Source organism: Apus apus, chromosome 25 (genome assembly GCF_020740795.1).
Source record: "Apus apus isolate bApuApu2 chromosome 25, bApuApu2.pri.cur, whole genome shotgun sequence".
NCBI classification, from domain to species: Eukaryota; Metazoa; Chordata; class Aves; order Apodiformes; family Apodidae; genus Apus; species Apus apus.
This window is the reverse complement of record NC_067306.1, coordinates 1,208,917-1,236,646: the sequence shown is the minus strand read 5'-3', so window position 1 is coordinate 1,236,646 and position 27,730 is coordinate 1,208,917. Positions and strand designations below refer to the sequence as shown.

Sequence of the window (27,730 nt, the reverse complement as noted above, 5' to 3'; positions counted from 1 at the left end):
AACTTCTTTATGCTGATGAAAACCCGACCCGACAAGCCTCCCCTCGGGCCCGAAGCCCGTGGGGGAGCCCAGTCCTACTTGAGCAGCACCCGGTGCTCCCCGCGCGCAATGTGCGAGGAGAACTCGTAGCGGTCGTGGCCGCGGTACCCGCAGACGTTGCACTCGAAGGGGTCGCGGAAGCCGTGGCAGCCCATGTGGATGGTGAACATCACGTAATCCAGGAAGAGGACCCGGCAGTGGTCGCAGCGGTAGACCCCGATGGCCTCCCCTTCCTTGTTGAGGACCTTGAAGGCGTCGCGGGGGCAGAGGGCGGGGGGCTTGAGGATGTCGTAAGGCCTGGGGAAATCCTTCAGGGACTGGAGGCCGTTGCGGGGCTGGGCGGGGATCATCTGGCTTGGCTGGAAGGTGGGATTCTGCCGCTCCTCGTGGTTGCTGTCAGTGTCTGTGGAGTCTTGGCCGCTGTTGTTTGGGGAAAGGCCTCTGTCAGAAGACAGGCTTTTGTCCCTGAGGTGGGCATGGCTCTTCTCGGCGTCCTGCGCGTTGCCGTTGGGCAGGTCGGGGCGGGTCAGGGCGATGGGGTAGAGGCTGCTGATCACCGGGACCATCTCGGAGGTGGGAGCCGGTGGCGTCTGCACCAGAGGGCGCAGGGCCTCTGCCCCAAGGTAGGTGATGGCGTTGTTGATGGCCTGGTCCATCATCCGGCCCTGCATGAGCTCGCTTTCCTTCTCGTACATGAAACTTGAGTTGTAACTCACATCAAAATTGTGTCGCTTCTCACCTGCAAGAGAGGAGAGGGGTTAATTATGAGCAGCATTGAAAGTCCACGATACCTTCTCTAAATGGCAGCTGACTCCAGAAAGTAGAGAGGCACGAAATGTTCTCTGCGGGAAGAGGCTGCTCATACACACCAGTAGCTTCTGGGTGGGGTTTTTTTGGCTTTTGTTAATTATTTTCTAAAGTCCAGCCTTGAAAGCAAAAATTTAATGGAGAGGTGGTGAGGGATAATAACTGGACAAATCATAACTACTTTGTTTTAATTATTCTGGGATTTAAGGGGAAGAATATTAACAAAGCTTCCCTGCATTAACTGCTCATGTTTTTTCTAGAAAAAGGCAAACAATCATTAATGAAAATACTTGTAGAAGAGCTACTGGGTAACAAACCCAAACTCTCCATTTTGCTACCAAGACTGCAACCTCTCCTTCCTGGCATGTCCCCCCAGAAGTGTTCCCTGCTCTGACAGAGAAAGCAAAGACAAGACCTGATGCACTTCTCATGACTTTCACCCATCTGAGAGAGTCTTTCATCCATCCTTGGACACTGGAGTCAACTTTCCCCCCTATCCTCTGACAACAGCAGCTCCCTCTGCACCCACCTGCCTTCTGTGAGCTCAGCACAGGCTTTCAGAGCACCTAAGACATGGACATACACAGACACCAGCACGTTTTGGGTCACTCCTGGGGCAAGAGGAGTGAAATGCCTTCCTCTCTGGGTGGGCTGGAGCTTTGAAACCTCCTGATGAGACAGAGCAGGAGAGCTGAGAGCTCCTGAAATCCTGCTCACGCCTCATCTCGCAAGGACCAAGGCCAGGGAGGTGGGCTGGGCACACCTCAACTCCTTTGTGCCAGGAGGAAATCAAACTGCACCCCAAAAGGACTGAAGTCACGTTTTTTGTGACTGTCTAGAAATAAGTAACCGAATTCTGTGGTTACATAAAACAAAAACATTCAGAGCTTTTTTTTTTAAAAAAAAAATACAACACAAAACAAAACCCAACAAATGGGCCAGACCAAACGTTTCATGTGCAAGTGACTTGCAGACATCAGATCCACTAATGCCTTAGTTACGGTAACTCGAGCAGTGCAGATGTTTATCAGTCACTTGTCAACAGCGTGACTCAATGTATATGAAACTCCTCAGGTTTCACTGCAGAGGCAGAAAACCAGGAGCTCACGTTTCTCTTATAAAACACCCAAAAAGGTTAGTGAACCACAAGAGTGCAACTGCTTCCAACCCTCAACACAACTTGCCATCCAACTTCACACAGGAGGAAACAAAACGAGATAGCACATTGGTGTGAGTCATAAAACCAGCTCCAGGCAACTGAAAGATGTGAATAAATTTGAAATAATAAAAAAAAAAGAGGCAGTAAAAGCAAAAATAGGCAGCACTGCTTGTAGATTTTAGGTTAGGATTCACTGTTGTAAGAGAAAAAAATGCTGTGACTACTGAGGTGATCTCAGAACCCTGACATTCCCCTGTCCTGGGGGCTTTTTGAAGTCCCCACAACAGCCCAGTCTGTCTCCCTTAAATTACCAGTTACAGCAAATGAAATGCAAACTCCCCAGTGCTGTCCTGACACCAACGGGCCGTGTTGTTGGACACTTTGAGAAGGCAAGAAATCAGGCTTTAACCCAGACCCTTTGGGAGGAAAAGGCACTAATAAAGAACAGCCTCCCCTCTCCCCCTGGGCTCAGCAGACACCCCAGGCAGCTCATTTCGATACCTCAGTGAGGGGCCTGTGTTCAGACAGGCTGGGTCTGCATGAAAGTGCCACAGAAAGAGCTTGTTGTCTCCCCAGAACCTCCAGCTCAGCCCCACACGCAGCCAAGCCGGGGGGAGTCTCTCTTGGGTGCCTATTTTGCTTCCACCGGGCAGACTGCCACAAACTTACTGACAAACACTACATTAAAAATTAAACGTACAGGTTCTCTCCTTGACAAAGCAGCCCCTGGCCAGCAGGACACCTTCCCCCTTGGTCTGCTGGGGTTTTTTTTGGCTTGTTTGTCTGGGTGCAATGCAAAAGCTTTCCCCTCCGGAGCCACAGCGTGACACAGACTCATGTGCTGCTCAGTGGTGCTTCACCTGCTCCAGAACCTCCCGAGAGTCCTGCTGCCTGATGAGCTGCAGACACTGGGAGCAGCAAGTGACCAGAGAGGGACCAGAGAGGGACCCTGCTGCCTGTGCTGGACTCACCGAGCAGGTGATGCCTCACCCCACTCGGGGGCTTTGTCACCAAGCTGTCAGAGCTGCACCAGCACTTTTACCACTGTGAGAAATGCATTTTCACTCCCGGGTCTTGGGGAGAAGTTGTTTTTAAAAAGGGTGAAATAGAAACTCTGGGTCTGCGGGTGCAAAGCACCAGAAATGCACTGGCTGCCCTGGATACCTGGCACTTGCATCACAGCCCTGCCCCAGGGGGGTTTTACCCAGCAGTGCAGAACCACCAGCACAGGCAGCTGCTCTGCTGGGCTATTTTTGTTATTAAAAAAAATATTAATTAAAAAAAAATCTGTTCATTAATCAATCCAGGAAGTACAAAAATCCAGAGTTTGCAGATTTGGTTCATATCCATGCAAAACAGAAATCCCCAGCAAAACAGGAAACACAAAATCATTAATTCCACCAAAATCCTTATTCACTCATAACTAAAGGGAAAGCTGAGAACAAAACCTTTGCAGGAGAACCTTTGAAAGGGGCCTCGTGCAGAGCTTAGAAGTCAAGATCTGCTGATCTGTGTCCTTATTTGAGACTTCCACCACTGAAGGAAGCTACAGCAGATGAAAATGTGAAAAAATAAAGTGGGCAAGACTCCTGGAATTCGTATGAGTCTCTGCAGAGCCCTCAAATAATAATAAAGTGGGTTTTTTCTCCCCCTATCAATAGACTTCATTCACAGGAATGAGGCAAACAAAGATGCCTTGTTAGTTTACGTCTCTGTCCCTTCTTCCTGACAAAATGACCCATCAGCCCCCGTTCTGAGAAGCCTGTTTCCCAAGAAATCACAAAGCTGTCCTGGCAGCTCTGCACTCCTACACCTACAGTTCAGGAAGTCACACAAGTCAAAGCAAGGTCGGACAGACTGCTCTCAGAGTTCCCAGGGATAAAAGGGATCAAGTGAGTCATCTTATCACACCCAACCAGAACCTGCCCAGCACAGGCTCTAGAAAAACAGTCAGTTTCAGAAATTGCTTATTTTGTCCCTTTTGGTGTGAACTGCCCTGGTCCTCCACAAAACCCCTGGCGGTATCAGTTTGTGCCATCTGCTGCCCACGTTCTGGAGCAGGGTCACAAACCCAAAGGGATCTGTTCTGTGCTGGAACCCGTATGAAACAAACCAGGAACACCAGCACTTCCCTGCAGCCCGTGCCGAGCGGTGGGTCCTGCTGCAGACATGCTTAATGAAATACATAAAGCTGGAACTTGGTAGCAAATGTCAACCAAGGCAGGGAGAAGCTGAAAGCTAAAAAAAGAAAAAAAAAAAAAAAGAGAAAAAAAAAAAAAAAAGGAAACTGAAGAATTTCAAACATTTGCATCAGTATTACTGTTAGAACCACAGCATGACCTGCAAGGTCCAAGTCCCACAGTCAACAGTTTCAGTATTAAGCACTAAAGGCACTTGAGGGGGTGTGCTGGAGTTACCCCCCCTGCTCTACAAGGTGACCTTTTCAAGCTGCACTGAGATGCCTGGATAAAAGCCTCCAGCTTTCAGAGCCCAGAGCCACCCCCGACCCAGCAGGAGCTACAGTACCTGCTGAAGCTGAGCAGCCTTCCTGCCCAGAGGGACCCAGCAGCAGGTCAGGGGGCAGGCAGGTCCTCAGCACCCCCTGTCTGTGCCAACCTCAGGCCCTGATGCACCCCCAGACCCCCCAGAGCTCCTGCCAACACGCAGACCCCTCCCAGGGGAAGGTTGGATGAAGAGCAACAACCACTGGTGACCTTAACCAGCCGTACAGAACGTAACAAACCAGGCACGATCAGCACTAACAGCACAGAACTGCTGACTAAGTCGGGTCTTTACTCAGGGCACAAGAGTTGCATTTGATTTTCTTAAAAGGCAAGTTAATGAAATTAGAGCAGCCAAGAGGATCAGGCACTCGCTGAAACACAAAACCTGCCCAACTAGTATTTACAACCCCCAGCATGCAAAACTCTGATCATATACAATTAAATGCAAAGAAAATGCTATGGAAACATCTTGTTGCTTAAATTACCACAAGAAAGGATTCGATATTTTTAAATCATATTCAAATTCAGCAGGATGACTAACAGAATCCAATACTTTTCTGTCTTTAGGCTTTATTCCACACACACATCCTGCAAGTACCTTCAGCTCCTGCTGACTGGAAAGGGCACTCAGCCCTTACCAGCATTAAGCCTCCTGCTCTTTTCCTGGGAAGCACCTAGCAGAGAACATTTCAAATGCACAGGTACAGAAAACAACACGTGGAAGCTCATAAAATAGATGCATAAATTGCCTACACAAATAGAAACAAAGCACAACAGTAGCTTCCATCCCAATTAAGTAACAGAATATATTATTTTACTTTTAATCAAAACCCTCCATCAGATCACTAAAAAAACATCAAAAAATGTTACTTTATTTATATTCTTTTGCATTGGATTAGATTATAAACTTGAGAAGGATATTTAAAAGAAGCAGAGGCATTGTACTGCAGCTCCCCAACTCGCACATAGTTAAGTGTTGCACATGAAAAGGTTTTTTGTTCTTACCAATAAATTTCTGGGGCATTGAGCTTTTTCGCTTTGCCACGTTGCTTGCTAGCCTGTCCAGCACAAGGGCTCTTTCACTCCCCATCTCTGCCTTGCTGTGCTTTGCCTCCACGCTGGCTAGTTTGGAAAATGTGAAAAGAAAAAAAAAAAACAACAACAGAAAAAAACCAAAAACACGACACAAAACCAACACGTAGGTGAATAGGGGAAAAAAAAAAAAAGAAAAGAAAAAAAAAAAAAAGAAAAGAAAAAGAGATGAATGGCTTAATCTCCAGAGTGTGCCACACCAATGGGAGCAAACAGCTTGGAGACCTGAGGTGAACTTGTTTTGCTTTTCCTGTGGTTCCTGCTCCCCTGTCTCAGCACCAGACACGCGGCAGGAGGACACAGACCAGAGCAGCCCGGGCTCCTCATTAGCAAGAGGAAGTGTCAGATACAGTGGCTGGAAGGGTTGGCTGTAAAACGTGGATGGAGATATAACCCCTGCTGGCCTTTCTTTTTGACTCTGAGCCCGGGTGACACCTGCAGACCCACCCTGTGCTCCCACACAGCCCCGTGCTCTGCTGAGGGAGCAGTCACACCTAGAGCAGGCCTTCCCTCAGCACTAACAAACTTGTATAAAATAGATCCATGTTCCATTAAAGTACAAATCATATACTCTTTAAATATTCATTTCTAGCCCTTTTTTCTTTTTCAGGTGTCCTTATGGCTCATTCCCCTCCCCAGCCCCCCCAAGTGCTACAGCTCAAACTGAGCAGGCACAGTTTTTTCTGGCACACTTGGAAGCATTAGGTGGTTTAAACCTCCTGACAACCTCCAGAATTCTAATTTTAGGGAAAGTGCTTGTCCCCTGGGATCACTCCCAGGAGACTGGGCCGCTGCCCATTGTGGGGGTCTCCCCATTTATCCCCTGGGCACCCCCCCAGCCCTGCTCACCCCTGCCCAGCATTTCCCTGCAGCCCAGGGAGGCTGTGGGGGGCACCCCACAACTCCCACCTCTCCCCACAACTGCCACCTCCCCTCAGGACTGCCAGACTAACCCTCAGGCAACTGCTGCACCTTCCCCCAACCTGCTCCTGCCTGAAGAACAAGTGTCAGTGGCACTTTTGTATTAAGAAGCAGCACTAAGAGTTGCAGCACTAGGGACCAGTGTGGTGAAAACTGGACACGTTGCAAGACTGGCCAAGGCTTTAAGGGTTGGTATCTATGGAGAGAAGGGAGACAAGCAAGGGTCAGTTACTTTCAAGGTAACACAGGTCAGATCCCACTGTGAAGGGATCCTGGCTGCCCAGTTACTGTGCTATGGCACCAGCAGACCTGAAGTCATGAAGCATTATCCAGAGAGAGAAGCAACCCCAGAGGAAAACCATCCACGTGCTTCGATCTCACTTCAGCCCTGCTAAGTGCAGTTTTATTAAGGATTGGACTTAAACTGCTGTTTGCCAAGTACAACAAGAGATAAAAATGCAGCATCATCCTTGCACAGCACAGTCAGCAGCATCTCCCTGTACATTTCAAAGCCAGTCACTCCTTGTTTATTGCTGCTGTTATTGATATCACAGGAGTTTCAGTCAGCACACACCATGACTCACCAAACCCCAGCCAGAACCATTTGTGAATGTTTGTTCAGCATTTTGGAAAGGTGAAGAGCTTCACCAGCACTCGATGCCACAGGCATCCAAAGGTGACTCAGGATGAAGAGGATGAGAGGGCTCAGCTCAGCCCTGCCCCATCCAGGAGCTGCCTGATCACCAGGCACCCAGATGCAATGCCTCAGAGGTAACACCACACTGCTTTTCTAGTCTAGTTTTTATTCCCGGTTACTCTGTGTTTAGATTTGCATAGATATATTTATCAGCAGCTAAAATGCACCTGCTTCCAGCCTGAAATACCAAGACATACCAAACAGTTTACATCAGAGGAGACAAAACATCAGATTGAGGTGAAACTACAAGGGAAAGTTGGGTAGGCAGAACATAATCACCCCTTTGGGTTTTGGCCAGAAGCTCTAGTTAATTCTGGAGAATCATGTTATGGGGTTTTTAATTTCAGAAGTGATGTTTAACTCTCATACCCCAAAACCCAGAGCTCTCCACATTATCTGTAGGCAACTGCAGGTCAGGGTTTGAACCACCCCTGATCCAGAAAGCTTGTGATCCTGACAGGATCATTGCACAAGTCACTGATAACAGGAATTTAAATTTCAACAACCCACAGCTACCCTGAACAAGAGAACACCACAGACAGTGCTGCGTGTGAAAAAATGTACATTGTAAAGAAAAAAACCAACAAACCCCAATTCATGCCTGTCACAAGAGCAACTCCCTGGTCCCTGCCAATCCTTCATTGTTCTTATTTCGTCCTTCTAGTTCCTCTTTTTCTCAATCTTTCACTTCATGAGTTGTACTCATGTTCTATCAAGGCTTTAATGTCCCATTTCCAGACCCTTTTTCTCTCTCTCCTGACAGAGCTCAGAGAGTGAAGTTTCTGTCAGTCCCCCCACCAGCCCCAGACACCCTGGGAGCTGCCCCATCAGTGACTACTTGTCTTCTCCACGTTATTTATGTGCCACTGGGGGAACTTCATTAAATTAGTGTCAGGGGGGCAGCCAAGCAGCTTCCTGCAGAGATAACAATGGTCTTTACTCAGAGCAGAGTGCTGGGGAGGCAGCCACTGGTGGCCAACACTGTTCTGGGACATCTCTAAGTCTCAACCTGCAGCTCTGGGGCTGCCTGCTGTTTTATTGTAACACTGAAGGCCTTTTCTTTCACATTAACATTTTCTGCTCCTTCCTAGTGGCTGCTTTTTCCTAAATAAATAAATAATAAATCTATTTATGGGCCACAAAAGGTCTTTGACAATGTCTCCACAGCACAGGCCTGGGGAAACAGGCTCTGCTCCCCCCGAGGCACAGGGGGTGATGCTCTCCCACAGAACTGCTTTCTTTACCCAAAAGCTGACTTAAAATCATCTATTTCTTTTGGATCACTTCTCAAACAAGCCAAGAATAAAATGTAGTACTTAGCAAACATTTCGTTTTAATCACCCCAAATTCTCTGAAGACTCCTCAAACAGAGGGAAATAATCATGCTGTGTCTCCCTCTCCAATTACTTTACCCACTGCACATCCTGACATTAAACAACTAATTATCTCACTATAACGTGTATCTAAAAATAAATTTCAGGCTGGCCTGACAGAAATGGTCAAATGCTTTACTGAAAGTTACACTGAGAAAAAATGAATTAAGAAAAGCTACTAAAGCTCTTCACCTATTTCAGCCTGTGATCCCTGCAAGCCCAACACTCCTGGTGGTTCAGCTGCATGGCCAGAAAACAACAACCCTCAGGATGCTGAAAGAAACTCTGCAGACCAGATCAATCACCCTCTTCCCTCTTGTCAGATCTGACCAGTGCTCCTGCAGGTGCCTCTGGAACTACATGGGAAGCCAAACTCCTCATTTCCCACAGCAGGAGGATGGGGTTTAGCCCCAACATCCTGACCACTGTGTAACTGGGGCCACCATCTCCTGCTCCATGAGAAACTGATCACAGTCCTCCCTGGTGTCACCTGGGCTGTCCCTCAGGTTGCCTCCCTCGGGGTGTGCACACCCCAGTTGTGATCTTTACGAAACACATCCAGGAGAAACTGTTTGTGCAAATGTGGTTTACCCCTGACAAATGACTACTTATGTTCCTGTAATGGCTGGGGGATGAGCCACCTCAAACAGCACTGTCACCTACCTACGGAGTCACCCTGCAGATGAGCAGAGGGCAGATCCCTTCCTTCCAGCCCAGAGTGCAAACCCAGCACAACCATTGAGCCTGAGCTGTTTCCATAGTGTGGTTTCTGTCACGCCATAAATGTGAGTCTAATTTTTAGAACATGTGGGCATTGTTAACAAACCCCCAAAGTACAAAGCAGAGCTCAAATTAGAGGCATTGCTTCCTGTGACACCTCTGTGTGGTCACTAAATGCTGGAGAGTGGAACAGAGAGGTGGGTTATTGAGCAATGAGAACAACGTGACCAGAGATTGTTATCAGGGACTGAGCCACACTCTGACAATATTGTCACATTAAACTTTTCTTTCAGAAATCTTCCCCCAGCTGCTGCAGCTGGAACATACAAACCTCCAGCTAAAAGCAGCCAGAAATGGTTGCTGTGGCCTTGATGCTTTTCAGTCTTTGAGTTCAGCAGTGGGTGGTGGCCCCCAGAGCACACTGGTGCTCACGGGTGGGAAGGCTCAGAAGGGAGGAGCCAGATTCCAGGTGATGTGGGCAAGTAGGAAAATGGTGAGGAATAAAAACCCGACGTTCACTAACAAAAGCTCAAAATACTACACTTGGGGAAAGAAGCAAATCAAGTGCACTCAATGACCTGCTGAGGTCCTTCGAGCCTCCCTGATTCTCTCACTTTACACAGTGTGGTACCAGAAAGTGAATAAAAATGCCTCAGCAAGGCCAGAGTTCCTGGTTTTCATACACCTTCCTGCTCCCCTGAAAACCCTGCCAAAGGTGCCAAGGGCACAGACACCACGTCACAGTTCCTCTGTCCCCAAGGCAGGGCACAGCATCCCACTGCCCCCAGGGCTGCAGAGCAGCTTCTGGATAAGTGAAATGTTGCTCTTCTGAAATTAATATCAACCCTGAGAATCATTTAAGAGCAGAAATCTATGGTAGGAATCATGTTTTCCATTTTCACGTGGTGGACACCTCGGAGCAGTTGCCATCATGGGAGCATGTACAGTAACACAAACCACAGCTACAGTGTGTGCTGGTTCTCATGAAAACCAAAACTTGCTGATGTTCTGATAACCCTTTACTTTTACTAAGGCTCTAAAAACATGTCATTTGCTGGAAAGGAGACACACTCCATGAAACATGACAAACCTCTGACTTGCTGAAACTGTGGGCTCTTTCTGGAGGTTTCTGTGTGTGTTTGGGTCAAAACCTGCTCATTCTGCACAGGGTGAGGACTCTTGGAGCCAGAGTTACCATCATCTATCAACAGGTCTTCACACTGCTTTTCAGGCCCGGCTTCTGACAATGCCTGCAGAATCTTTGCTAGATAATATCACTCAATACAATCTTTTTTGTTATTATTAAAGGGCCTTGGTAAATATTGTCATCTCTCTAAGTATATTTTTACATTTAGTTGTTTCTCTGAAAACTCAGTTTAACTTTTTCCACTAAAAGAAAATTCTATTTGAAACTGATAATCCAAACTGGGAAGCCTGAGTCCTTAAAGTTGGTTTTTGAAGGCTGCACAGGAAAGGATGGGAACCTGGATCTGAAACTGTGGCCACAGCTCTGCCAGGGATTAGTCGTGAAATCCTTTGGGAGGTCACAGCCACTCCCTGCCTTGGAATGGGAAAAGTAATTCCTCCCTGATTTACTGGTGTGTTGTGGGATTTAAGCCACACAAGTTCAGTGTAGGATCTGCAGGACTGAGGTGCAGCAGCCTCAGAGGTTACGGCTGGTACTTCCCACCCAAGTGTGCAGAGCTGCAACCCTGCTGCTGGGAAAAGAAAAACTGGTTTGATCAATTTCACCTCCAGCCTTTTTCCAGACAGCTCAGTCCCTCTCACTGCCTCCCACACTGATCTTTCCATCATCTCTGGGACATGGCCCCGTTCCCACACTCAGATTCAGGCCTCTAAAACTGCTGCAGATTCTACCCTGTTCTGCCAACAGCTCTTTTTCTAAGAAAAAGGAAGGATCAAACCAACTGAGGCACAGGAACAAGTGTTGTCAGCAACAGGGGTGTCCACTCATGCAATAAGCCACACAGCAGCATTAATGCAGCAATAATTCAAGTTACTGTGAGTGTCCCCTACAGAAATGCTGTGCAGAAGGCATTTTAGATGTATTCAAAGCCAAATAAAGAAGCGATTGAAATAAAAACATTCTTTAACTAGTTGCCTGAGGGATGCCTTAAACTAGACCCTTTTATAAGATGTCCCAGCCCCTCAGGTAACTGCAAATGTCTGTAGCAAAAGCTGTTTCCAGGCTGGGCACCAGCAGCTCCCACCTGCCCCAGCACTCACCAGCCTCGCACAGCCCAGGGCCCTGCAGGCAGGTCCGGCACCGCTCCTTGTGCTCCTCCAGCGAGCTCCTCTGCTTGTAGCTCCTTCCACAGAACTCACATTTGTATGGTTTCTCCACTGGGAACAGAAGAGCAGGGGATAAAACAAGCACCAGAGGTGAGTGACACGCTGCCTCCCGGCCAGCTCAGCTAACAGCAGGTGCTCAGCTCACAGAGGATGCTTCACGTTTCTGTTACGTTTTTAGGAGCACTGGAATCATCACAGAAGGGGGGTTACGTGAGGCTGGAGCCCACCAGACACGCAGCTCCTCCTCATCCCCCGGGCCCAGCACCAAAGGGCTCACAACTGGGCACTGCCTGCCAGGAGCTGACAGCTTCCCTTGGCTGCACCTGCCCCAGCTGCCCAGCCCAGGCCCTGCCTGCACAGAATTGCTCAAGGATTTCATCAAACCGATGAAATTGAACCCAAGCAAAGCCACACGTAAGGTGCCTTCATTTCCAAAGGTGTTTATTGTAAAGTAAGTTCAAGTGAGCTAAAGCAAACTGGTCTGTAACTCAGACCTCCAGGCAGCCCCTCCTGGTGCCTCACACGGGGACTGGACTCACTGAAGTATCTCATGACTGTTTGTGAACAGACCCCCTCTGACACACCCAGGCACCAAATCACCCCCCAGCAGCACCAGCCATGCACTGCACAGGGTGCAGAAGGACCCTACTCCCCACTGCCAATGCAACTATTCACTGATCTACCTGATCCACCTGAAGAGGTTTTCTTTATACTGCTCAACAACCCGGGTCTTGCAAAGCTCAGTCCCAACCTCCTCCCCATCTGCCTGAAGCACAATGATGGCAGCACTGGGCTGGGGGGACCAGCCACCCCCACTGGGCTGGGGCTTGATTAAATCAGAATCTCACCATGTCAGACAATCACATTTTTAACTTTGATTCTTTGTGAGGCTGAACTCACTTTTCTCTGTGAAGTGCAGTGCAGAGATAACATCTACCATTTAGAATAAATGCTTTCTTTCTAGGCCCTGTATGAGGCAGGAGATGCACAAATCAAAGGACAACCTGGCTCTTGCAGAACTGGGGGAACTCGGATTCATCCATTTGCACTGGGCTTGTTACTCAGGTCACCCCAGCTCTGTGCCTCCATTTCTCCCATCTGTAAAATGGCTGGAACCCCCTACCAGGCCTGAGAAAACCCAGGGGTGCTTGTTGAGCGTGTTAAGACCTTCAGATGAAAGGCACTGGGCAACAGCAAGGTGAGGGGGGTCACGCTCTCCTGGACTGTGCTCCCAGAGCCACCCCACAGCTCAGCCAGGCCCCAGGGGGTGTGTCTCCCCACGCTCACAGCCTGGCAGAGCTGGCCCCACGGTCTGAAGCCCCCAAGGAGCCATTTTGCAGCAGCAGGTTTGCAGGGTGGGTGTCCTGGGGCAGAACCTCTCTCCGTGTTAGGGGCAGAGCTGAGTCCTCAGCTGGTTCCAGCAGCAGAGCAGGCAGGACAAGTGGTCACTGCAGTCTGGGGACTCAGAACCAGCTGAGCAACCTTGACTGTTTTCCACCTTCAGTGTCCCAGTGACACACATCTAAAACACACCAAGTGCCTCTGAAGCCACTTACCAGAATGTGTCCTCAGGTGACCCGTGAGTGCATCCCTCCTCTGGCAGGCGTAGCTGCAAAGGTGACATTTAAAAGGTTTTTCCCCCGTGTGCAGCTTAATGTGGCGGAGGAGGTTTCCCTTCTGAGTAAAGGAAGCTCCACACTGATTACACTGGAATGGCCGTTCACCTGAAAATGACACAGAAAAGGACATTTAATGGTTACGTGGGGCCCTGCTCCCCTCAAACCTTCCTCTTGGGAAGAGTCAGACACCAGCTCAATTCCCTGCTACAGAATGAGCTGCAGCCCTTCCCTGCAGCAGGGTCACACACAGCTCTGCTGTCACAGCTTCTTGCAACACGTGCAGGACTATGGGAAACACTGCACAGACTTTCCATGGAGATCAGTGCTCTGGAGGAGGCTGATTCCACCAGGCCAGCAGTTTTTAGAAGAATCACCCAACAGTCTTTATCTCACTGCAGGTCAGACCCTGAGCTGCTCATCGTGCTGCACTTTGGCAACAATCCAAAGGGAAATACACACACAGACTGGTCATGGCAGCACAGAACCAATCTAACTTGTGGCTGAAGTTCTTGGATGACATAGTGCCTTTCATCCAAAACTCTTAAAACGCCTCACAAACAAGCTTTTACTAACATTCAGTCCTGATGAGAAGAAAGGTGGGTGAAGCGAGGCACAGAAAAGTGAGCAACTTGCTAGAGGTCACCTGTGGGGTGAAGGACAGAACAAGGAAATCCTGGGGCTTTGGATCCTTTGTTACAACACACAGCCCAGATCACACATTATGGCCCTTATTCAGCTCCTACCAGAATAACAGAGATATTTACCAGTGTGGCTACGTTTATGAACCATCAAGACATTGAGGCTAATGCAGGCTAATCCACAGATGTCACAGTTCATTTTCCCACTGGCTGGCCTGGTGGTGTCATAGGAACCAGAATGTCTTTCCAGTTTGATGCTTTCATACTCGTATTCTCTGGGATACACGTAAGACATTTCGGATTCTTCCGGGTTCTCCATTGGCTCTGAGCTCAAAGCAGCCTCCTCTCTTTCACCATATTCTCCTTTCACTTTAATCACATCATCTGCAGGCAAAAGGAAGCACAGAAGTGAAACGAGGCTCATCTCAGGCACAACAAAGTGTCTTAGAAAACAAACTCACCAAAAAAATCGCATAAAATGACATCATCAATCTTCCTAAAAGCTTTACTTAAACACACAAAGGTGAAGAAATGCAGCCAAGATGTGAATCTTCACAGGTCATGTACTTTTAATGATACTCACAGTGAGATAACTTCTGAACTACTGATCCGGCTGTTAATTACCACTAATGGGTAACTTCCTTCCATACATTATACAAGTTTAACACAGCACAAACTTCTCCTGCAAATACAGGGTCCAAAAGAAAATACTTATTCCCACAACTCACAATTAGCCTGTAGAAATTAGTGTCCCAGGCTCTGCCTGTGAATTCAAAATACAGCAAGACAGTTTCAACAGGATAAAATGGATCCTTTGATCTTCCTGAGCAACCTCTGGTGCTTCAAACATGCCCAAGAGACTTGTTTAATCCAGAATAAGACTTCCAAGTGCTCCTGTGTTATAGATGCTCATCAGATAATTCTAATCAGTCATCTGAATTTTCACTTGCAAATTGCAGTTTTTATCCAAAGTTGTCAAATGTGTGAGAAACACCCAACAATCTTGACATAAGGTCACCCTGTGGGTAGGACCAGCTGGGTAAGGACTTCCTGAAACTGCATCCTAGAAATGTTACAAGATTTGTCCAGAGACATTTTGTGAGTGTGTGGCAAAGAACCCAAAGGCTCCTGAGGCTGAGCATCAGGTTCCTGGCCCTGCAGCCTTGTCCAGGGCAAACCCAAGATGCTGCCTTCACCAGATGCCATTTCCTGAGAGGGGAAGAAGGTACCAACAGCTGAACGCTCGGTGCCAATAAAAGTGCCATGTAAAAATAGAAGTGAATTGGTCACACTCTAAAACCAGCTGATGATTCCCAACTTACGTTGCTGAATTTCCTTCCCCCTATTAATTCCAGCATTACCAGCACTTGCATGAAAACCCTTCCCAACTGACAGGACATCTTTGTCCTGCTTCAAGCCAGCTTCTCCACCTAGAGCAGAACCAGGCTATGCTGAAACTGGAGTCCTGCCTCAAGCCACCAAGTGAAGAAAAGCATCAAGAGATAAACTACAGAGTTTCCTGTTTGAAAGTATTATTCTCATGGCCACCTGCTCCTCTCTCAAGCTGAGGGTTTGACTGTTAAATATGACACTTCATTACTTGTCCTTTCTCCAGAGCAGAGAACCTGGACTGCTGAACATGTATTAGCTCTGGTTCTGAGTAATAAACCACATCAAATGCCGAGAACAAACAATGGGTGACAGCCAAAACGAGGTGGCAACATAAAAGCAGCACTGAAAAATAAAGATCTGGCAACCAACACTTTCATGGAGCTGAAATTTTCAACTACATTTTAGAGATAAAAATCTCTCCTTTACCCAAAACACTTGCACGAAGCTCTGCCAATCTGCCCGAGTTCAGCTCAAAGGGAGGTGGGAGCAGCAGGTGGGTGAGAATTCCCTCATCCCGTGCAAGAATCCACACTAGAGTGGAAAACCCCTGTTGGTGCTCACTCTCCCTAGATGATACCCATAGAAGGATGGGGTTTTTTCCCCCATATTGTGTGGTTTTATCCTCCTATCCTGGACATTTCTTAGAGTTTGATTCTGGGACTGACTGTCCTGCTCCCACAGGTTGGGCTGGTTGCTCAGAGGGGCACAGGGAGGTCTGGATTCACCTACAAATGGGCCGTTTTCCTCTGCCCCTCCTTCATTCCCAGCTTTGCTTCACATCCCAAGGACTTCTCCTTCCACTGGAACGGGGCTTCCTCTGCAGGCACCTCCTGCTGCCAACTTCACCTCTGGGGGTGTGAGGGGGATCCTGCAACCAGGACTCCTCCCAAACTCGTTTGTGCTTCCATTTCCGTCACTCGAAGGCAAAATGATTGCCAGGTGCTGAAAGCAGCTCTCGGCAGAACCTCTTCCCAAAAATAAAAAAAAAATTTAAAAAAGAGGAGTTTTGGTGGGCTGGTTGTTTTCTTCCCTCTCAAAGGGAAGGCAGTTCCAAACTAATTTGCTACATCCTGCACAGCGGTAAAAGGAAGTGCACGTTGCAGCTGCACCTTGCTGGTACTTTCAGAAACAATTTCAATTCCCACTTTCTACCCAACGCCTCCCTCACCTTTGGTCTGCACCAAGTGCAATTGCTCAGCAGAGGAGGACGAGCTGTAGCCTCCAACTCAGAAGGCTTCTCTACCGTTTTCTGCTGTTTCTCACCACAAGTTCCTGGCTCACAGCTTCTCACTCCTCTAGAGTTACGGTAACTTCGAGCTGTGCAGCCATGAAGGCTGCTCTGAGCTGCCCATGGCCATCCTGGGGTTCCACCGCAGAAAATAACCCCCTCCCTGCCTGCAATACTTGTATTTCTTGTAGCAGCAGAGAAGGATGCTCCTGAGTTGAGATCAAGGCTCTTTTCCACCACCACTCCAGCTGTCCCACATCCCAAAGCTTGGGTGTTCCAGCGTGCACGTGGGCACCTGGAGAACCTCCATGGGAAAACTCACCTTCTGATGACTGAGAACAAGAGGCAGCAGAAGCCACCAGGGAAGAGGCTTTTTGTAACCACATAAATATTAGAAGAGCTGGAATCTTTCTGTCCTAACACACCTGTTATTGAGTCTGCTCTGCCCTCCTGGCAGCAGCAGAGAAGCTGCTTTGGTACAAGGCTGAGGGAAACCTGGCTCAGTACAGGTCAGCCTAAAATTACCCAGGTGGTTGCCAAGGTCTGAAGCAACCAAATTCCTTTTTCAGCCCTGACTTCTGTACTGGCATGTAAGGGAACACTGTGAGATCAGGAGAGTGGCAGCTGCGTGGAAAGGTTTGTTGTATCTGTCACTCAAAAATCATATCAACATATTTTCATGAGATGAGGGAGTTTCCAAGTGGCTGCAACTCTGAGTAGAAAAAAGAGAATTAATTGAGGAAAAGCACAATTATTCCTCACAGCACTAACAAAGTTGCTCCAGTTGACAGAAGAGGTGCTGTCATCTCTTCCATGCCCAGGAAAGTGAAGAGGTGGTGAGAGGAAAAAAACATTCACCAGGTCCAACCCAGGTAACTATTTTTCTTGAGGCAGTTCATGAAGGTAACACTCACTGCAGAAAAAAAAATGTAGATTTTACACAACAAAGTCCCAGTGTGATGCATTAAGGCTGATGCACATGGTTTCATTTCCTGGGGAGATGATTACAAGATGAAAGACATACTCCAGAGTAATATTTTTGTTTCACCTGAAACACTGTAAAAACAATGGGTCCTGGAAAAAATCCAAAATAAAGCTGTGGTGGCAACTTCAGGCTGAGTCACCACATGAACTGAGCTTGTACAAGTTCTATAAAATGCATGAATAGAGAGAGAAGTCAATGGCAGCAAACATCAGGACCAGCCTGAGGGTTGTCTTTGCCATCCTCTGTAGGAGGAAGTCTCAGAAGGAAAAACCCCCAGTTGCTATATTTAATCCAAGACCTTGGCATCGAATGCAAAGAACAGAACCCAAGTTTTGCACTGTTGTTAAGCAAAGTTTACCAGTAGCAGCAGGAAAAGCACAAAGAATAAAACCCAGAAGCTATTAAAGGCAACGGCACAAAAGGGTGATGTTGTTCAAGTGTTTTACAAGGAGTGGGGTCATAATCGTGAAATCCTCAGCACATGCAAGAAGTCAACTGGATAACAAAGAAACTTAATCATCTTAATGTGGCATTTTAATGATGCTGCTGATTTGCTATGCCAATTCAGAGATAATGAGCCCCTAATGCTACAGATGTTCAGACAGACTAGAGAAAAAAAAAGAAAAAAAAGATAAGCTTTTCTTGTCTGCCATTTCCTAACTATCCAATTAAACAAATTGTGAAAGCATATAAATAGTTTACCAGGTTTTGACAGCTGTTAATAGGATTCAGATGCTGAAGAACAAGAAGGGAGTCGGAACGTGTGTGTGTGCCGAAGGATCCTTGTGCCTGCCCGGCTTGCAGGGGCATTAACTGATGATTCATCACCCTCATCTCCACAAACTGCCCTCAGAAACAGCCACCTCAAGCCCAAACCTACACGCTAGAGCTGCTCCCCTCCCAGAATGCCAGATTCTTCTCCCAGAGCAGCTGGGAGGAGAGCAGGGCTGTGCAGTGAAGCTGGAAGTCAGCGGAGCTGCCAAATGAAAGGCAGAATCCTGCATGGTTATGAAAACCCCTCCATGATGGAACCAACACCCTGGGGGGGAAGATCCATCATGAAGGAAAAACACCCCTTCTCCTTACTGAAGAGATCTGCAGGACAACCCATCGCTGGCACGGATTGGGAAAAGTTAACCAATAAACCAAAGCTGCACCTGCTTGTTTTCCTGAAGTAACAAGACAAACACAGTCCCACGTGCCTTGCAGGTGCCTCTCGACAAGCTGGGGACTAGGAACAACAGGGAATTATAAAATGGGAAGTGACAGGAGCAACATGAGGTTACCCCTCTTTTAGCAGGGGCAACACAGTCAGAGATAAGGAAACTTTTCCCCAGGGCTTCCCTCTCCACCCACCCCCAGACACCAACTCTAGGGACAAGCAGGGAGTTGGAGCCTTTTGGCCCAGCCCAGCTTTGCTTGTTGCCGTGACTCCAGCACTCAGCTCCTTCCTTCCAACAGTTTTTATGAGATCCCTGTTTGCCAACAAAGGAAGCACCAACTCCCCAGCAGCACTATCAGCTGTCAGCTTCACAGCAGCAACCAGGACAGAGACCACACGAGTTCACCCTCATACATGCTTGGCCTGGGGGTGTCCCCACAGGCCAGGTGCCCTTTTTGCCCAAAGCAGATTCTTCTGCACTAGAAATCCAAAGTGCTGCATCCAGAGCTGCTGTTCTGCCCTGGAGATCCACAGATTTCACTTCCTTGTCTCACTAGAAATTATTACTTGGACATATTTGGTTTGATTTAGGTCCCTTCCAACCCAAAGCATTTCATGATTCTATGATTTTATTTTGTATTGGTGCCTTCCAGTATTTCCTTTGCACTGTTGTTCTGTATCCACTTCTGTACAAAACCCAATCATCTCCTTTGTCTGTAGATACTGAATAACACACACTTGAGCGGTAATTCCTAAATGAACCAGAGCAGTTAATGCACCTGGTGGAAATTTCACTGCTAAAAATAGGAAAGAAACTTTCATGCTTCCCCTCTGTGGAGGGCACGCTCCATGGTAATGAGTTTCCTTGTTTTTATTCTGACTTGAAACAAAAATAGAAACAAATCAAATTGAAATGCAGCACTTAGAACTGGAAAGAAAAAAAAAACCAACACAACAGCCCCCAAACCAGGCATCATTTTTCAAGCACTCAGATGTGCATTTTCTACTTCATTAATACCAGTGTCTTTCTATCATTAAAACACAGTATAATTTGTCTAGCTGTACAATTAATTACAACAACAACCAACACACATCATCCCCCAGCTCATGTGAGCCAGGAAACTTGAATTATGTAGCTGGTCCTTAAAGCATCTTATTAAAATACCAGGGGTTCTCTTATAAAGATGTATATTCCTGTGTAAATCCAACTTCATACCTGATCTTTCCCATCTGTTACCAGTTTCTGCCCAATAATAACCTAGTGGGGTTTTTAGGCCCTTCATCCAAAAGGATTGCAAGGTATGTGAAAGTGATGCCACCAGGAACAGAGCTACAGGGAGAAATGTTCCCCAGCCTGGGGAGCTCCCAACGCTGGAGTGAAGCAGGACAAGTGCAGAGGGACAATTAGTGCATTTACCTGCCACTGCCAACAGGATCTGGGGAGGCAGGACATCAGTCCCTGAGACAAGGGAACTGGGTGCCAGAAACCAAGGGTTGGTGCTTGCTAAAACCATCTTGGGATTTTATTTTGATTCGTTTAATTTAAAAGAGGGTGAATCACTTGCTGTTTTCCCTGCACTGCCTGTTGCCCCGTGCTGCACGGGAGCACAGGGGGGCAGAGGGAACCCACATCCCTGGGCCCGCAGTGCCCAGATGTTCCACAGCCTGTCCCAGATGAATCTGGTTCCATTTATGACACCTGTTCACGTTATCTCTTCATATCTTAATATAAAGTTTCCCTCTTAAAAAAAAACACAACAAAACACAACAGCAAAACAAACACCAGAGAAAAAGACAAAGCTGAACAAGCTCTTCCCTCCTGTCGGTGAAGGCATCACGGACAGAAAACACCTCTAACACCACAATTCCTGAAGTCCAGAAAGCCAGACACAATCACAACCGTTAAATCAGACTTCAATTAGACAGTTAATCAGAGAACATCTGGACCTCACAGTCAGACTGAAAAAGGCCACATGTTAAATTTGGATCATCACCTTCATGAGTTATATCAAGGGACCTATTACTAATATGAGCACTTGGGCATCGCCAGCTCTGGTCAACTGCTCTTTCACATGAACTTCAGACCCAGGAAGCTGAGGTGCAGTTTCATTTGGCCTTTTTGAATTAACTTCCCACAAGTCCCTCTTACCATGCAACCTACTCTTGCCTTTATACTAGAAAAAGATAATATGAAAATAGAACATAATATGAAGATCAGGGAAATCTGTGATAACTATCAATGGAGTTCTAACACCTGCACACTGAAAAGCTTAGTTAAGATGTTGCTCAAAATCCCTGAACACCAAAATTGTCACTAAATTAAGTGTGTTGCTTTGATTTGACGATGAAAACAATTCCAGTAGTAAATAAATTAGACTCCAAGGCTTGAACTTCAGATGACAAATACACTGTCTCCAAACTGAGGTTTCTATAATTAAATACCTGTGGTTTACTTTAGACTTGTCTCCAGGAGGAGCCTACACATCACTCCATGTCCCCTTAGGACCCTCCAGACCCACTCTCCAAAGCCACCCGGATCAGGCAGGGTGCAGGCTCCTCAGCCCCACTCAGCTCTGATGAAGGGAAGGCCCAGGAGCACCCAAAGCTCCTGGAGGTGGTGCCTCTGTGTCAGGAGAAACCCTCTGTGTGCCTGGCACACCGTGCAGGTGAGGCAGCAACAGGCTGGTCAACAGGAACATATGGAATTGAGCTCAAAATTAAGCAAAGTTCCCAGCAGCTCCTGCAGAGCAGCAGCAGGGAGATCCAGCAGCAGCAGAACTGGAGCAGTTGAAGGCACTGGGGTGGGAGGTGGTGTTGAGAACATGGCAGAGCCAGCCTGAGGGACCAGGACACTCTGCAGATTTGCCATAACTCAGTGAGAAGTCAGCCAGGAACAAGACACCAGCCCACTGGGAGCCCAGCTCATCAGTCCCAAGGCTGATGGAACAACCTGCTGCACCTCAGCCCAGTTTTGACTCCTGTGGATTCAGACCTTTCCAAACAGTGGGAAACCTGCCCCTTCACCCCTCACGTCCTGTGCCAAATGAACAGCCTGGTTTGGGGACAAAACATGAGTCATCTTAATTAACTGATTTCCTTTCCACCAGCCCATATTCTATAAATGGATTATCTTCTGCAAGGACACGTGGTTCACGTTCCTTGGGCCGTTTTCTTCATCTTCACTGATTTCCTGCTGGGGGAAGGGACACACACACCACAACCCACCTACCCTGGGCTAGATTTCATTTTTACGCCACGGGAATAACAAACATTTCTCTCACCTTCAGCTTCAAGGGCTGATCTCTGCCTGCCTCCCAGCCACGTGTCGCGGAGCCAGAACCAGGCGGGTTCAGCAGTTACGGGGGGGGAATCCCTCCCCCGGGGACCCCCCCGTGCATCGTCCCCCGACACCTGGCACCGCCACCCGGGGTAGCTCAGGAGCAAAGTCTCCTCTCTGCTAACTCTAAGGGGTTCATTAGAGCAGTGAAAGCTGCACCTTCCCGCTCACCCCGCGGGCATCAGGGGCAGCCCGGGCTGCTCGGGGCTCCCCCCCCCTCAAAGGTCCGAGCTGGTCTCGGTCGTTTCCAGGCTGCGGTGGCAGCGCCGGTGTCACCCCAGGGGCTCGGCAGGATTCCTGCCGCTCGGGGCACAACCCAGCCCGGGGCAGCTCTTGTCGCTCGGGCTCGGATCAGGCTTTTGAGCCCCGCCTGCTCGCGGCGCTTGCAGAAATCCCCTGCCCGGGAGCTGGTGCAGCGCTGATGCTGCGAGATAACCCCGCGCCGGGCTGGGCAGATGCCACTCGCTGATAACAAACGGCACTTCCTTTTCCAGCGAGATAAGCGTCTGTGCGAGCGGCGGGGCCGGGCCGAGGGGCTCCCCTGTGCCCCCCAACATCCCAACCTCCCCGTGCGGCCGCGCACGCAGCACCAGCCCTGGAGCCCCGACGGGGCTTCTCTCGCCTCTCATCTCGCCCCCGCGAACACCCGCCAGGATTCACCGCGCCAAGAAACCAAGAGTCGTTGCCTCAGGAGAGCAGGGAATTCGGGCAGAGTCAAACCCTTGGGCTGGGATGCGGCTCCCAGGGCACAGAATGTTAAAATCAAGGACACTTCAGCTTTGGCCACCAAGGGTAACAGGGTTGGGGGCACGTAAAGAAAGGAGGGAAATGCAGGGTTTCCTCCCCTCTCTCCCTGCTTGTCTCTTTTCAGACTAAGATACAGGAAGCACCACAGGAACAGGGTATTTTTATGGTTGCAGGCAAGCACACCATGTGCACCACAGCATGCAGCCTCCATTCCCTGGAGGCAAAAATAAAAGAGGGTTTTTTTTCTTTGTTTTGTTCTCCATCAAGCTTTTAATTACCATATTGCTGTTGCCTTCTGCCTGATTGTCTGCCCCACACGTGGCTGAACCCCTGGTAAAAGGGGGGTTTGACAGGACAGGTTGAATTGTCTTGGAGCAGAACTTCACCTCCAACAAACTCCTGCTCAAAACCTCACACTAGGTCCCCACGGTGCATTCAGAGAATCACCCAATAAAATAATGCAAGATGCACAAGAAACAGCCCAAGAAACTGGAAGGTTATGACTTACTGTGAATGCTTGATGAAACATGGAAAAACCAGACAACTGCACTGAAGAAAAACAGGTTACAGACACACCAAGGCAGTGGGAAGCAAGTGATCAAACACTTGATCTGCCTCTGAGTCAGGGGCCTCCTGTTCCTGTGATGGCCTTCAGCAGATGGAAAGCCCTGGGGGCATGGATCCTGCAGGGGGGCAGGATTTTCTTGGGGTTTTTTTTGTGTTTTGTTTTTTTTTAAAACCTGAGGTGGAGTCGCTCACTCACTGAAGGGGAGATCACAAACACCATGATTAACATTGAGGAGAACCACACAAATGTTGCTCATTATTTCTCTTCAAATTTGATATGCTGTGAGGGTGCCAGTGACCACAGCCTGGAGAAGTGCCAAATACAGCCTTTTTTAACAGCAAAACAGACTTTTCAGGTCAAGGCAGGACATAATCCCTTTTCCCAGGAGCCATCTCTGATACTGACATTATTTCTGTGATTCTGGAGAAGACTAAATACTCATTTTGACCAGGGTTAGTGATCTCCCAAGGATAACACTCCCACCAAGGCAGCACAGTCAGAATGTGGTTTCACTTACCTAGAAGACAGTTATTGACCCACCAGGACTAAGATACCTGCTACTGGTGACCTGCAGCTCACACAGGAGGCATGGCATGAAAGCTGGGACTGTTTCTGAATTCTAGTATCCAACTGAACTGGCATTGTTAGGAAGAAACTTAAATGCTCCTACAGATATTCACACAGTGTAGAATTCTAGTGCAACGTGCTTAAATATTTAAGGTTTATTGTGCTTCCAGTATCAGACTGACTGTAGAGAACTGAACGTGAAGCAACAAAGTAAACACAATATCTATATTTTATGTTGTGCCATTTTAGACTGAGACACTGTGGCTCTCTTTTTTTGTACATTTAGGACAGCCCTCTCCTAGCAATCACCTCTTTGCTCCTAGAGTGAGCATCAAAGAGCACTGAGGTACTGAGTAGCTTCACACTCCATAATGAATGAACACTCTAATGGCACCACAGCCTATCCCAGTGACCTGATGTTTTATTGATTCTCATGGCATTATCTTTGAGATGTAAATGTTCAGTTATTTGCATTCCGGAACAACTTGTAAAGAGACTAAGAGATCAGCAGCAATATAAAAAATTAATGGTGTAAGAGCAGTATCAATATAAACATCCTATCAAAAGTGTTTAAGTTGTACCTGACTTCAGTGTCTGGGAAAGAGCCCAAGCAAGAAGAAGTCAAGGAATGGAAGAAGAGACTTCCTTAATGCCATGATGCTCCTGGAACGGGAGGGTGGGGAGAAGCTACAGCAATTCCTCTGGGATGCTCAGTATTGAGGGGTTTGTGGAAGAAATCCTGTCCTGGCTTCCTGTGTCCCAGCTCAGTGGGCAGGAGGGCAGGGACAGAGGGAGGAGCGAGCGAGTGGGAACGGTGTGAGGGATGGAGAAACTGCTGGAATATGGCTGTGAATATTTGATGTGCTCTGGGATCTGAAAGAGAGGTCATGCCTTGGATGTAGGAAAGGCTCCAGACTTCAAGATTCTGTGAGCAAACCATCAAGTTTCTCTTTTTAGGGTGAGCAGAGCAGAGCTCCCTGCTCCAGCTGCACTCTGCGCTGCAGACACCCCTGCTGAGCTGCTCTCCCTGCCTGCAAACAAGAGGCCTGCTGAGAAGCTGCTGCTCTGGGGTCAGGAGGCATTTCACCCTGAGCCAGACACCCACACTGGGTCAGAAAACCTGTTTGCTCTCTCTCCATCAACTGGCAAGAAAGCCGCGACACCAGGACAGCCCCGCGACACCAGGACAGCCCCGGGACACCAGGACAGCCCCGGGACACCAGGACAGCCCCGGGACACCAGGACAGCCCCGGGACACCAGGACAGCCCCGGGACACCAGGACAGCCCCGGGACACTGGTGCTGTAGATACCAAAGCAGGTTTGATTTCACTCTCCTCATGGACTCCCAGGACTCCCCTGAGTGGTTTCTCTCTTGTCCTTTGTTAACACATTTTAAGAGTCTAATCTTTAATAATGCAAAAGTTTAACCTCTGAACATTGCATTTTGGTTCAAAAGAATCCCACCTACACCACAGGGACCAGCCGAGGCCACTTGGGCAACCAAACCAGAGGCAGCTCTTTAGTGATTCGCCTGATTCACGCGATACAGAAACGCTACCTCAAAGCTCCCAAGCAAAGCCACAGGCATCATGTCTTGACACTTCTGCACTGCCATGGACACCCTGTACCTGACCAGCACCATGAAGCTGGGGGCACAGGGTCTGTCTTTGCCCCAGCACACACACCACATCCTCTGCCAGGCAGCACTTTTCACTGCTTGTGGTGGAGAGCTGGCAGAGCTGAGCAGGCTGAGCTGAGGGCAGGAATGGTTGCAGGGCTGTGATTGCAGGGGCTGAGCTCCTGCAGCAGGGAAGAGGTGGCTCCACATCTGTCAGACACACACAAACCCTCAGCTCTCAGGGCTGAGTCCAGCAGCTGCTGCTTTCAAAGAGGACTTACTAGCTTTTAAAGAGCCACAGAAACGTGCTCTTCTGTAGGACCTTACAGCACATACAACTTCAACACTTGATTCATAAATATGTCTTCTACGAGAGTTCTATAGGAAGGGTTTACTGTTCAAATTAAACAAACATGGTAAACTGACCAACCTGTGCACCCACAGCCTAAAGCAGAGGATCACTGCCATGGATTTAAGTTCTAGAGGGCTGAGTCGTCCTATTAATTTGAGGTAACTTGTCCTTTCTTTAAAAAAACCACAAATAAGATTGCCAAGTCATTTTTCAGATACCAGAGTAACTCCCCAGCATTAAGAGAGGGCAGTCCTGGCACAAACTGCTTTGAAGAGTTTGCCTGCTACACCACACATCACTGCACATGCCTTTGTATCATGCTATCCATATTTCATAGATCCTGGGAAGTGACCTTCATAAAACGCACATGAGGTTTCCCCATGGAAAACAGTTTCTCCTCCTTTGTTGAAAAGCTCTGAATTGTATGTATTGTTATTTCTTTCACAGACATGCTGAAAACCACAGCCATGATCCAGGATAAACGTCCTAATCACTCTCTTAGCATAATCAGATCCATAAAAAGACAAAATGTAACTTATTTTTCAGAATTCAGTCTTGACTTTACCTCCTGCTTCTTCGCCAGACTGGTTGTGTTCCTTCAGATCTTCCATGTTATCCATACTTTCCATTTCCTGGGATTTGCTCAGGTTGCAGTCTGCCAGAACCTCCTGTCCTTCTGAAAAAAACACAAACCACACAACTCTAGTGACCAACCTGTGCTCCCAGAGTATTTCCAGGTGACTACCTCAAAGTACCTGCAAGCTCCCAACGTTGCTCCCAACGCCCACAATGGTTTTCCCATGGATGCAGCAGCTGCAGTTTGCTTGGATGGATTTGCTTCCCAAACTCACACACAACTTCACCAGCTCTTAAGCTTTTCCTCGCACTAAACTAGTCTGGAGGTTGTTCCAAGTGACAGCAGGAACACAATCCAGTGCATGGAACTCTAGATTTCACCTGCATCCCAGGGCTGGGGCTGGCAGCTGGGCAGGCGAGCTCTCCAGAGCACGCAGAAGGAATCGTAGCTCTACTTGGTTCATTTGGGCAAAATATTAATCATTCTGGCCCCAGGCCAGGAAGCTGCTCAAACACATTTCATCAGAAACCTCTTTTGAACCCAGTGGCACCTCACTGCTCATTTCACATGTGCCCTTTGAAACAGCAGCAGCACCAGGAAGTTTCAGCAGCAGCGGGTCCTGGAAACCCACCCGAGCTCTGACCTGCAGTGCATGTACTGGGGTGAAGCTTTTCAAAGAAAACATCATAGAGACTGACTCTAATCTCATGCAGATCTCTCTGCATTTCAGCTCAGAATTTTGGTTAGAAACCTGGGAGTGTTGCCTTTGGACAATCCTGTGCATTTTAAAGTTCGCAGCAACGTTGTGAAATTGCTGCTAAAAGCTGAAAAAAGTTTCAGGTTTTGATTAGCAAGAAAATTAAACACTTGTCAATCTCATGCCAGAGGTTTGTTTTCATATTTTCAGAAATGCAGTCAACCAAAAGAATCATATTATTCTTGCTTCCCTAAAACTTCCAGCTTTCTCCTGAAATCATTTCCCTTCCTACTTGAGCCTTTTTCCCCCCTTTAGGACCATTTTCCAGTATCATATTGAAGTTTGACAGTTTTATTTAAATTCTAGATTTTACTTTTTGCCTTTCATGCCTGTCTTTATATTTGGGACTCTGCTATTCCATGTCCTGGGAATCCAACCAAGCTCCAATTCAGGTATTTTTCTCCATTTCAATTTAAAACCTTCAAGAGAGGGTAAAGAACAACTTGCCCAGCACGGTACCTGCAGCCATGGGCTCTTCCTGAGAATGACTTAGGTCCATACCTGCCTGGGAACCTGCAAAAGACAGAACAGCAGTTTGAGTTGCTGAGTATTTAGAA

General features: G+C 47.9%; 1 protein-coding gene across 1 annotated transcript; it reads right to left on the bottom strand.

The window, feature by feature from the left end:
• Positions 1-74: 74 nt before the first annotated feature.
• Positions 75-27,663, bottom strand: IKZF3 (IKAROS family zinc finger 3). The gene is made up of 6 exons (XM_051640151.1): positions 27,633-27,663; positions 26,405-26,515; positions 14,009-14,266; positions 11,560-11,676; positions 5,515-5,631; positions 75-778 (listed from the first exon to the last, which is right to left on the bottom strand). The coding sequence occupies exons 1-6, from the start codon at positions 27,640-27,642 to the stop codon at positions 75-77; spliced, it is 1,317 nt and encodes a 438-aa protein (XP_051496111.1). The 5' UTR covers positions 27,643-27,663.
• Between the last annotated feature and the right edge of the window lie 67 nt (positions 27,664-27,730).